General features: G+C 44.9%; 1 protein-coding gene across 5 annotated transcripts; it reads right to left on the minus strand.

Annotated features, from left to right (window-relative positions):
- Positions 1-947: 947 nt before the first annotated feature.
- CNBP (CCHC-type zinc finger nucleic acid binding protein) lies at positions 948-11,128 on the minus strand. 5 transcript variants are annotated; one of them, XM_028478872.2, is made up of 6 exons: positions 10,960-11,128; positions 8,870-8,926; positions 3,589-3,726; positions 3,398-3,490; positions 3,046-3,247; positions 948-1,934 (listed from the first exon to the last, which is right to left on the minus strand). In XM_028478872.2, the coding sequence occupies exons 3-6, from the start codon at positions 3,710-3,712 to the stop codon at positions 1,817-1,819; spliced, it is 537 nt and encodes a 178-aa protein (XP_028334673.1). In that variant the 5' UTR covers positions 3,713-3,726; positions 8,870-8,926; positions 10,960-11,128; the 3' UTR covers positions 948-1,816. The 5 variants fall into 5 exon arrangements, with proteins under 5 accessions (XP_028334673.1, XP_023973052.1, XP_023973049.1 ...); XM_024117284.3 differs by lacking the exon at positions 8,870-8,926 and having other exon boundaries at positions 3,610-3,726; positions 10,960-11,126; XM_024117281.3 differs by lacking the exon at positions 8,870-8,926 and having other exon boundaries at positions 10,960-11,121.
- Between the last annotated feature and the right edge of the window lie 709 nt (positions 11,129-11,837).

An 11,837-nucleotide genomic window follows, 5' to 3' on the forward strand; every position in this document is an offset into this window, starting at 1 on the left:
CTTGAGGTTGGAAACCTTGGGGGAAAATAACCTCATGTGCACTGGCCCCCAACCCTGAATTTAATTACATGTAACAGTGATGCCTTTGAAAACAGGGCTTCCCTTACGCTGTCTCATGCTTGTGCTAGAAACTAAAAGAAAAAAATCAAATAGAAAGTAAGCTTGTACTCATAAGGAAAGGAACCCATGTCGTGATTTCATTTTCTTGCCTGCTCTGGACTATTAATTTGACCGAGCTGGAATTAGCACAGCACAGCTGAAACACCAAATCTTAACACTGCAGTGATATACCAACACAAACTGACCAGACTTTACATAGAGTGTGAAAAATAGACAGTACATCCAAGGTGAAATCACATGGCGGTATGAAGGGGGAACAAATGAACTAATCTGGGGAAGCATGTGCCACTAACTGTAGGGAGTTTGGGGTGGGGTGACGACAAAAAAGTATAGAGGGCATAGGGCAGGAAGCTTACTTCAAGTTCCCGGCTCTAGGCACCCTTCAAGCAAGTTAAGCTTCTAGTAACTCACCTATAAAGTGAGTTCATTAAACCAGATAACTTCTAAGGTCCATCTCAACTCTAGCTCAGACCCTAGGAAAAAAAGAAGGAATCCAACATTTCAGATCCCCGTGAAGCCCAGGAAAAACATGAAATGCTAAAACAGCAATGGTATTAGAACTGTTCAGAACGAACACAGAGCTAAAGGCCATCATTATAATGAATGGATTAGAACGAATTAAATTTTCTATAACCCTGCAAAACAACTGACCCCGAAGTATCTGAAGCCTGTGCTTCCTTGTAACAGCTATTTTTCACTACTGAAGACATGACTTAGCACAAAAAGAAAAGTCCAAACTGTGAGCTTTCAGTGCTCCACATTCCCCTGTTTAATATGGCATTTTGCACTATATACATTAATGAAAATCTGAAACAAACAGAAAGAACTTTAGTCAAACTCCCCTTCCTCCTCCAGCTTTATTGGATAGTTTAAAATTACATTTCTATTTTCTAGGACTTCAGTTGCTTTTTCCATCTGACTTTTAAAAACTGATTACAGCAAATGAAACACAGTTGTCTAAGTGATATAGTATACAAAAATAACATCTTGATTTCTGTGAAAATGCATTTCTCTGCAATTCCTGAATAGCTCCAAATTATGCTAGCTCTGAGCATAGATGTTTACTCTGGGTTTTAGATTTAGTCTTTGAAAAAATGTGTTCTACACCTTTGCCATCGCCATCTGTTTACCCAGCATCAACGCTGCGGGGAAGTTGTTCCTGTTCAGGCTTTTATCCCAAGTTTTCTCGCACAGCCGTTAACACGCATGTTTGGTTTTTATTTTGTTTACTCCCAGTCAACTGTATGTCCTATGTAGGGCCTGATACAGATGTTATTTGATGTTATTTAACAGCTACTGAGGTCAGACAATCCAAGGCAGTCATTATGCTAAAATTAAAGTTATTTATGGAAGCTCATGGACACTTCCAGGATTGGTTTTTACCTCCTACATGGGAACATATCTGAGAAACCCAGAACGGGCTTACTGGTCTGACTCAACTCTTCCCATTCATCAATCCCTATTCACCAGTGGCGCGGAAAGGGGGTTCTTTAACAAAGCATTATACATAACACCTCTACCAAACTAAACATAAACTTTTTTTTGTAGTTAAATGCAGGAAGTCGGTTTTTTTCCACCCCTTTCCTCCTTTTACACGGCAAGTAAAGCTCACTGGCCTGGGAGTAGCCTCTATCTGCCAACCTTTGGCCAGTGAAGAGGATTCAATCAGAAAAGGAGGGGCGACAGAGGACAGTAATTAAGCCGTGGCCTCGATCGTGCACTCCCGTGCAAGGTGCCCTGACTCGCCACAGCGGTAACAGTTGACTTCACTCGTCTTGCTGCAGTTGATGGCTACGTGACCAGTCTCGCCACACCTAAAGAAAGGAAAGTAGAACAACTTCATAATAGCACTCAGAAAATGCCAAACTGGACTAAAGCAATAGGTTACTGCAGAACAAAAAGCAACAATAAACCAGTACAGTTTTGTTTTCAGGACAGTAAGTCTTATTATCCCCTAAACTAAGTCCAAAAAGGAGGAATTTGATAGCAAAGCTACCCAATTGTGCAGCCTAAGGCATAAAACCAAAATCTTTGCCATAAGAGTCCAACCAACACCACAACCAAAACACTGGCCAATGTTATAGTTTCACACAAATTAACCCCTAAGATTTCACAGGTATATACATATCAAAACTTATAAAATTTTACACTTTCACGTGTACATATTATTATATGTCACATTCACAGACAGGCAGTCTTCTGGTTTCATGACAAAAGATTTGTGTGTATGAATTACACGGTTTTCTACAGAGTCTCTGAAAACCCCAAATTATTATAACAAAACTTTTTTTTTGGCGCGGGGGGGGGGGGGGGGGGGGGGCGGGCGCGAGGCCCACCCTGCACAGTAGGGGGGATCTTAGTTCCCTGACCAAAATTTTACACTTTCACGTGTACATATTATTATATGTCACATTCACAGACAGGCAGTCTTCTGGTTTCATGACAAAAGATTTGTGTGTATGAATTACACGGTTTTCTACAGAGTCTCTGAAAACCCCAAATTATTATAACAAAACTTTTTTTTTGGCGCGGGGGGGGGGGGGGGGGGGCGCGGGCGCGAGGCCCACCCTGCACAGTAGGCGGGATCTTAGTTCCCTGACCAGGGACCAGACCCATGCCCCATGAAGTGGAAGCACACACGGAGTCCTGACCACTGGACCGTCAGGGAAGTCCCAACATTCTTATTCTGAGAACATTAAAAATTCCAAAGTTGTGCTGCGTGCTGCCCAGCTGCCGTAACCCACCAGGCATCACGGCAGGACACTGCCCAAGGCAGACGGTTGGGCTACGCACGCCGGACACCTCTCCTACGGTCGCAGCTACCTCAGGGAATGTACCATCCCCAAGGCCCTCCCATTTCTAGCCAACTCACTCTCCAGGAGCTCCTGCAATGAGCTCTCCGTCAGCAGTAGGCCAGCAACTCACCTATAGCACTTCACTTTGGTGCAGTCTTTCTGAATGTGCCCAAACTCTCCGCAAGAATAGCACTTCTGCTCGTCTGCGTGGTCACAGTCCCGGGCCAGGTGGCCGGGTTTGCCGCAGTTGTAGCAGCACTGCTCTCGCTCCCTCTTGGGCTCCTTGCAGTCCTTGGCAATGTGGCCTCCTCGGCCGCAGTTATAGCAGGCTTCAACAATAAGGAAAAGAAGCAGACCAAGACTATAAAAACCGTACAGACGCCGCTACGTTTCAAATCACACAGCACACACGCTCAGAGGTGGAAAATCTCTTCCAACGCAGTAGTACATGCTCGTATGAAGAGGAAGTGTTAAATACTTACCATCCTCCTGAAGATCACAATCCTTGGCAAGGTGACCAGACTCACCACAGCGGTAACAGATGTCTGGAAGAGACGAGGACACAAACTGGAAACCTATTTTGGGCAGAAACAAAAAGAATTTGGCTAATTAGACCAGTCTTGATACTTATGAATACTGAAGTACTTCAAAATTTTTTATTCGACAAAAATACCTCTATCCGAGGTAAAACCACCTCTGCCACGGCTTCTCATTCCACGACCACGGCCCCCACCAGTGGGGCATTCCCGGGCCCAGTGGCCAGATCGTCCACACTTGAAGCATTCATTACTGCTCATGGCTGCAGCCAGATCTTCAAAACATTAAAAATGACAACATTAAACCACTTGAAATTACTTTTAGCTTTTATTCCCCGTTTAGTGTATTGCTGGATAATTATTCTGGATTAAAAAAAAGCCAACCAATATATTGGTTAGAAAAACAATCACATAACTATATATGTAGGCATTATATATCTATTATGAAATATATTAAAAGTGAAAAACACATTGAAAACATTATATATTTTCATAAAACTTGTGATCTTTACAATCATTAAGATCATACATACATGTTAATCCAATTATTAATGGGATGACGGGACTTACAGGGTTAGTATCCGTGAATATCATTAGAAACAGTTAGTAATACCTCATTCCAGGTCCAACTTAAGGGACATTTTCATGGTTACAAGCCAGTAAACTTTATTGTGGGCAACTGGAAGTCATTTACTGGTTATAAAATTGGAATAACCCAGTGGAGCTGTAGTATGGATTCTGAGAGTGGATGAAGAAACATTCTCCTCTGCGCCCTCAGCACCTAACACAGTGCCTAATTAAACTGCAGCACTACGTGCTGATTCAGTATTTCGAGCAGACACGTTAGAAGAAATGCAGGCAATTTTGTCTCTAGACGGCAGAGTATGTTAAAAATATTAGAAAAATGACAAAGAGGAACATCAAAGTAAAATACCAGTAGCACTAGGACCATTTTTTCCCTCTCTATTCTCCCATTTCCAAATTTTTCTATAATTTCACATTTAAAACAAGGTTACTTAGAATTTCATAGCAGACTCCTTTATTGGGTATTGTTTCAAAATAAAAGTAAAACTCCAACTAAAGCAAATGCATTTTATACTTATGTAACAATCTAAAAATAAGCAGGGGCTATTCCTAGAATAGAATAGAATGGAATGGAAGAGAACAGAATGGAATGTTGCAGGACAAAGTCCCAGTAAAGTGGCCTTTAAAAAACAAACTAGTTAAAAACAATGTAACCTTTCCATTTCCACACTTCCACATCTAAACATTTTCACCCTTAATTCCAGTGTCAAACAACGGTAAACAAAGTTTTTAAAACACGCTGTAGAGAAATCTAGTGACTAAAAATTATGCTCAAGTTTCAAGTCTCCATCATCAAATATTGAAAAGAACTCATTACCTATCCCAACTCTCTGCAATCAGAGCCAGGATAAATCTTCAGAGGAATCTTTCTACCAACTCTTGCCACTTGCCGTATAAACTTATTACCAAAAGGCGGTAGGGGAAAGTGCCTGAACGCATAATGCACATTTCTAGTCAGATGAAACCAGTCAGCGAAGATTAAAAACGTATTTTTGCAAAATTACATTTGCTTTCTTATACAGGTGCTGGCATTCTAAGTCATGTGGAGGGCTGGTTTCCACCAGAGAGAATACTCATGATTAAAAAACGAATGGCACATAAAATGATCACAGAAAAATACAGCTTATGGTATGTCATCCTCCCCTCAACCCCATTTTCATTTTGCATCTTGTTTACTCGGGACCAATTTGAGCACATTAACTCTTGGTCCCAAGGAGTTCTTTGCACAAACGATCACTTCCTTTCACAAGGTAATCCAGGCAATTTGACAAGTTCTGAGTATTTTATAATTTTATTTCAATAAGATACTTATCTTTTAGAAAAATGACAACCCAATATTCAATATGCATTTTCAAAGCTAAAGAAATGATAGTTCCGGGCAACCTCCCAAGGACCTCTTGTTTCACAATGGTAAAGCACAAAGGAAATACGTTACAGTGAATCATCAGATGTTTATCAGTGCATTGAATAAAGTCAGCAGTTAAAATTTTAGGTTTACTTTTAGCCTACAAATATTAGTTTAAAAAATTTAGCTACTCAAGAACTGATTAAGCTAAATGTGGATTTTCCATGAACTGTTTCTCTCTCTTTGGCCAAGCCGACCTCAATCAGCTGGTCTACATTTTCACCGACTCCTTTATGACAGAGAGCTCTTTAGTAACATTAACCCAACTGATTCCCACTGTGTTTTTAAGGCATGCTACTGATCCTGGTACTCATCTTACATACAAATGTACTTAGTTATAAGGTCTTCAGAGAATGGCATGCGATTATTCCTTAGGAAAACTAGAGGCGGTACGACAAGGCTGCAAATCTATCATGGCTCCCTGACTCCCACTGCTCTTGGCTGCGAGTTTGCGGCACTGCCCTGCCCCCGCCTCTCCCGCCTGTCACAACCTTTTGCAGCCTTCAAGGGCCAACTCTATAAAAGAACCTGACCACACCACCCAGCCTGGAGCTATCCTTAATCCCTAGTAAAACCCAGGGCACTCTGCACTACCATTTTGCTTTTTAACATATTCCTTCAGAGCAGACACCAAGTAATTCACCTTTGAATCAAAATACCCCAAACAATTATCCTTTTAGTAGCAGTATAACTCAGTATTTTAACTGCTGGGTTGTTTTGTTGTTTTTTTTTTTTTTGGGGGGGGGGGGCACCAATAGTCATTTGCTGAATGAAACAAATTGTGTTTCTTGTACAGACCCGATCCAATCCAGTAAGTACTGACAATAAAACACCTGAATTCTTGCTATCACAAGAGGTGCTGCACCATTAATTTAAAGTAATGAGGCTGAGAATCCCCTGGTGGTCCAGTGGTTAGGACTCAGCGCTTTCACTGCCGGGGCCCGGGTTCGAACTAAGATCTCACAAGCCACGTAGCACGGCCCCCCAGGAAAAAAAAAAAAAGTTAACGATGTATTTTCGACTAAGTACTCAATAAGCATTGACTACAATCACCCTAAATTCAGTATGTATTTCAGATTGTCTAGTAAAATCCCCACATGTAACTGAGAAATTTTCACTCCAGGTCACTAAAATAAGCAACTGAGCCAGGACCCCTAACTTGCCATCCAGACTCTCAGCAACATTTTATGGAATGCTACAACACATATACGAATTTAAAAAACAAACACCATATTTTCACTGTTGCCAGGCAGTAGGAGAGCATATTTTTCTTCCTTTTGCTGCTAAAAATCATTGCTGTTATCTACACCCATGTATCCTCACACAGTATAAAGACTTGCGGACTATAGGGCTAACCACTTAACCCAGCTTAACCACTTGCTGCGTTACCTCAAGACACCTGACCCCTCTCCTGTCTTGAGGAAGATAAAACTGATCTGTAATCACATTACTAACAGGTGCCTTGTGCTTAATAGGTGCTCAATTTTTAAAAAGTATGGATTTATGTCCACTGCTTACACAGTTATTCCTGCCTTTCTACTCTTCTCCCAGTTAAGCTGGATTGTAGACAGACAGATGAGCACTCAGTCCAGGCAATTCCCTGGTGGCCTAGTGGTTAGGATTCTGGGCAGCCATCCTGCAAGCCGCACAACACAGCCAAAACAAACAAACAAACAAAACCAATCTACACAGCAGGCTTGAAGTGGGCCCAACTCTGCTTATCCTCAAGCTTCCCATCTCACAAAACCTACTTCCTGAGTGGAATGGATTAGAGGTAAGACAAGAAAAAGGGTGAAATCCTAATGACTTCACATTTTCAACAAGAATCAGGATCTGTTTCCCTTTCGATTGCCGTGGATTGAATTTTCATTGATATAAATCACATGTAAAGATGTGGTAGGAGCACAAGGCATGCCAGGCAGCAGGAGAAGTAAGGCAGTCAAGATACGGTTTGCCAAGACTCGCTGTGAGGGCCGTATAAGCTAAACTATGAGGCCACTTTGACAGACGCTGCACTCGTCTAGGCCTTAAGCCTTAAATCCTGGAGTTGATACCAAAACGCAAATGGTAATACAAATGTCTTCGTGAATGTAATTCTACCATATTTTTGATACTAAGAACAAAGCCAGTAAATTACTTAAATCTTAACAGCACACGGTCAAGACTAAAAATGCGTTCCAACGAATAAGAGACCGTAACTCTCTATAAATACATTTAAAATAAAAAGCAACAGGCAAGGGGGGAGTGGGGAACGTGACATACAGCAGATGATGAGGACCGGGTTAGTGTTTTCCTAACAGCCATATCGATTCACATTTGCTGTGTCTCCAGTCACCTTCCCCAAACTCAGGGTTACCCCTGACTCATCCACGTTGACCTAACCTGCACCGAGACCACAGTGGAGCATCTGCCCCTTGAATGCACTCACCCATTTTTACGCCCTAATAAGTTGGTTCAGAGTTCCAACATGGTACTGAAACACTTCAAACTGTTGAAATAAAGATAAACTACAGATAGAATGGAAGGAAGCAAGTTACACTGTGCACTACCTGTGTTCTGGCCAGAACACTGGAGAACAGAGCACAGTCCTGGGAGCAACGCTGCTCACCCCATTTCTGCCTGCCCCGAAGGGTTAATCAGCAGCTGAGTACCTGCTGCGAGTCACGGATGATAAACACGTGATCTGTGATCCCTGCAACCTTGCTACTCATGTATTCTTGTCCCCATTTGACAATAAGGAAACCGAGGATCTGAGACCAAATGACTTCCCAAAGCCATACAACTACTGGGTTGGCCACAAAGTTCGCTGGGGTTTTCCCATAACATCTTATTTCTAGAACTTTTTGGCTAACCCTACAGAAAGTTCTAGAGTCAGGATTTCAACAGTTGGCTCCAAGTCCTCTGCAGAGGCTTCTGTTAGGGTTAAGTGATACAGTATATGAAAATGTTATCAGAAAAGCACAGCAATTTAGAGAAGTCAAAATAAAACTAGAATCGATACGTTTCTAAAAATCCACACCCATGAATGAATTTAAAGCCACTTTAGATTTTAACCTTCTTCCTGAGGCAGAACTCAAGAGTGTCACCACAAAAGACTGGCAACCTGACTTCACTAGTTAATACCCTCATCTGTAATTATGGAGCCACTCCAGGCGACCACCATACTGCACTCTCAGTCCTGATTAACAGAGCCCATCCACTCACAAGGTGAACGTTGGTAGCCACAAGCTCTATTTTATTATTCCAGCAGTTTTCACAACATGAAAATGGTGTACACTTTACTGTGAATATCTCAACAGCATGCCCTTAGTGCAGCAGCATCTGACACTGCCAGAATAAGAGTTCTATTAAATGAGACAGTACAGAAAGAGTGTTCTCCACACAGCAGGCCAGGATGCCTTGGCATCAGTCTTCTGCTCTCCACTTACTGTCAGAAGGCTAGGAAGAGGAAAGAAGCCAGCAATTCTTAAAAGAAACTCTCACTCCTGCAAGGGGGAAGAAAAAAAAAAAAAAAGCAAAATCTCTCTTGTGGTCAAGCGTTTAGACAACAGACCAATCATTCCAATTAGTCAAACTGTGGCTCTACTGCCTTTAAGTACCCATTTTAAGCTTCCATTTAGGTACCACAAACTTCAATTAGATTTTAAGAACGGTAAAAAGAATCCAATCATAAAACTGTATTACAAAACTCGCTTGTAATACCTTAAAAAAGATAGCATTTGGCCTGTTCCAGATGTTCAAATGCAAGTGTAATAAACGCCCCTTAAGTTTTCCACTGATTTGGCTCAAAATATTTTAAAGAGACTGCACGTATGAAATACCTAGCTTGTTATCAATATGAAAAGGAATGTGGACCTTTGGTTGCTGAGAAAAACCCAATTTACCTGTGACATATTAGATAAGTACATAAATATATACTGTTAGCTTTTTTCAAATACTGTTGCCAAGAGTTGCGATTTGGAAAAATTTTAAGTCCTTAATTCAGCCCTTGGGAAACTAATAAATTATTCCTTTTATATTCCAGTACAGAGAGCTCCTTGTAGACAAGAATCAGGCCCAACAAACTAAAAACACCATGAAACTATGTACGCGGCACTTATTAGGTGTTTGATTAAGCCTCCACCACAGTAATTTTTAAGAAGCGTTTGAAAATAACTGCTTTGCAGAGGGGAAAAAAAAAAGCCTAAGAGGTAGGAACTTCTTTTCATCCATCTCTTTAGAACCTCAAAACCTTACACTCAACTTGTAGGGCTTGAGCAAGAGAATAACGAAGTTCTTAATTTAAATTAAGGTTAACTCACTGATGCAGAAATTAACTGGTTATGTTTCTCTCCCAAAACTGCGTCAAACGATAGGAAAAAAAAGGAAAAACCTGTTTTAAAAAACCTGTCATTTGGGGGTACAAGATGAGGACGTAAATTAACCCTCCTGAAAAGGAAAAAAACTAATCCCGACTCTTGGCTTCTTTACCCTACCCTTTCTGTGGATCCTTCTGAATAATGCCTGAAACACACTATCTGAAGTCACAGAGGAAAACTGAGCAATGTTTTCTTTTCCTAAGACCCCCAAAACCAGATGTAGTCACTTCCTTTGGAAGTGCCCTGTGGCTGCGGCCATGTGGTTAACATGTGGCAACAAACACAAGCTTTACCCGTAATAAAATCAACACCCAAACCCAAATGTGGGCCATTATGCCATTCTAAAATAGGTTCTCACGTTTGGAAAATCCAAACGGAGGTTGGCTAATTAATCTTCTCACCTGGTTTTTAGATTAAATTGTATTCGTTTCACCTATCCAAGAGATGATGCAAAGGTTACTGCTGCTGCCATGATTTTGGAAGTTTGACAAATTCATGCTTTTTTCTGATAACGGGGTTTTTTAGAAGCCTCCGTAACTTAAATTAGTGTTGACTCAAGACAAGCGGGCCTTATCTGCCCTTTCGCGAACTGCACCGTAAAACAAGTAACTTACACGTCAATGACAAAAATTCAAGAAGCGAGAAGCTATCGGGAAGTAGAGCGAGTCCCGAAGCCTCACGGGCCTTCCGGCGGGGTGTCCCCCCACCCTAAACGGAGAGCTTCTCCAAGGCCCCACCTAAGGCCACAGAGCACCTGGCACATGGCCCGCGCCAGGCCCGGCCCCCGTGCCCCCCGCCGCTCCAGGGCCCTCCCTCCCACACGGCCCCCTCCCGGCACGTTCCCGCCAAATCCACCCCCGCCCTATGTTCCGCGGCCCCGGAGCCCCCGCCTCGGCCCCAAGGACGCGCGGCCTCGTCCGCGGCGAGGCTGCGGCCTGGGCCCGGCGGCCCGATTGCGGCGGCCCCGCGTCCCGGGCGGCAGGCATGGCGGGAGGGCGGCCGGCCGCGGGGCGCAGTCCGGGGCCGGGCGGCGGCGGCCCGTTTCCCGCCTGACGCAGCAGCGGCGCAGGCCGGAGCGCGGCCGCCATCGCCGCCTCCCTGCTCCCGACCCTTCGCCCACGGCCACCGGACCGCGGCCCCCGGCATGCTCGCGGCCTCACCTTCGGCGTCGGAGGGGCCCGCAACGGCGGAGACTCGGACACAGGCCCAGAACGCGGATCGTGAGGCAGCGGCTGTTTATTTTCAGGGTCCTCGCCTGCGCCACACGCGGGTCTGCACACGGCCCCACACACGCCGCTGCGCACGGCTCTCCTCCGCCTCGCCCACGCGGCCAATCAGGGCGCTGGGCTCGGCCGTCCAATTAGGGCCGCCTGTGGGGAGGGCCGCCCCGCCCGACGCGGTGCGGCGGGCGGGGCTCTTCCCCTGAGCGCGCGGCCTTTGCCGCCGTGCTGCGCGTGCGGCCTTCCGGCCCTGAGACCCGGCCCCTCAGGATTGGGGATGTCGGGGTCCTGGCTCGGCGACCGTTGTGGCAGCAGTGTCGAGGGGTGCCGAGATGGGGGGGAGGCGTCTCAGGGAGGCGGCTGTGGTGCGCGTGGGGCCGGGAGGACTCCTCCCGGTGGCGGGCTCCGGAAAGCGTGTGCCCGCGGACCCTGAGCTCGGCGCGGCCGGAGCCCGGCCCCACTTCCGGGGCCTCTCGGTTTGGGGAAGTCGAACTGCCCGATCACGCAGGTGGCCGTGGCTGCGGCCCGCAGGCCTGAGATTCGTTTGCGTTTTTCTGGGGCCCAGGCAGAGCCCCGAAGGCCTCGCAGCTCCCACTTGCAGGACTGATAACACCCCCTTTCAAATAAAAGTCCCTCCCTGGGGAGCGGGCGGAGATGGAAGGACAGCCCGCGACCTCGGTCCCAACACCCTTGTCACCGGAGGAGCATGTGATGAGTGACGTTCCCTGCGACAGGAGGGCCACCCGGCCTGGGCTGTCACGGTCCCGAAAGGCCTTTAGATTTTCTCCAAAAGACACTGTATATATAGCATAGATATT

This window comes from Physeter macrocephalus, chromosome 18 (assembly GCF_002837175.3).
Source record: "Physeter macrocephalus isolate SW-GA chromosome 18, ASM283717v5, whole genome shotgun sequence".
Classification (NCBI taxonomy): Eukaryota; Metazoa; Chordata; class Mammalia; order Artiodactyla; family Physeteridae; genus Physeter; species Physeter macrocephalus.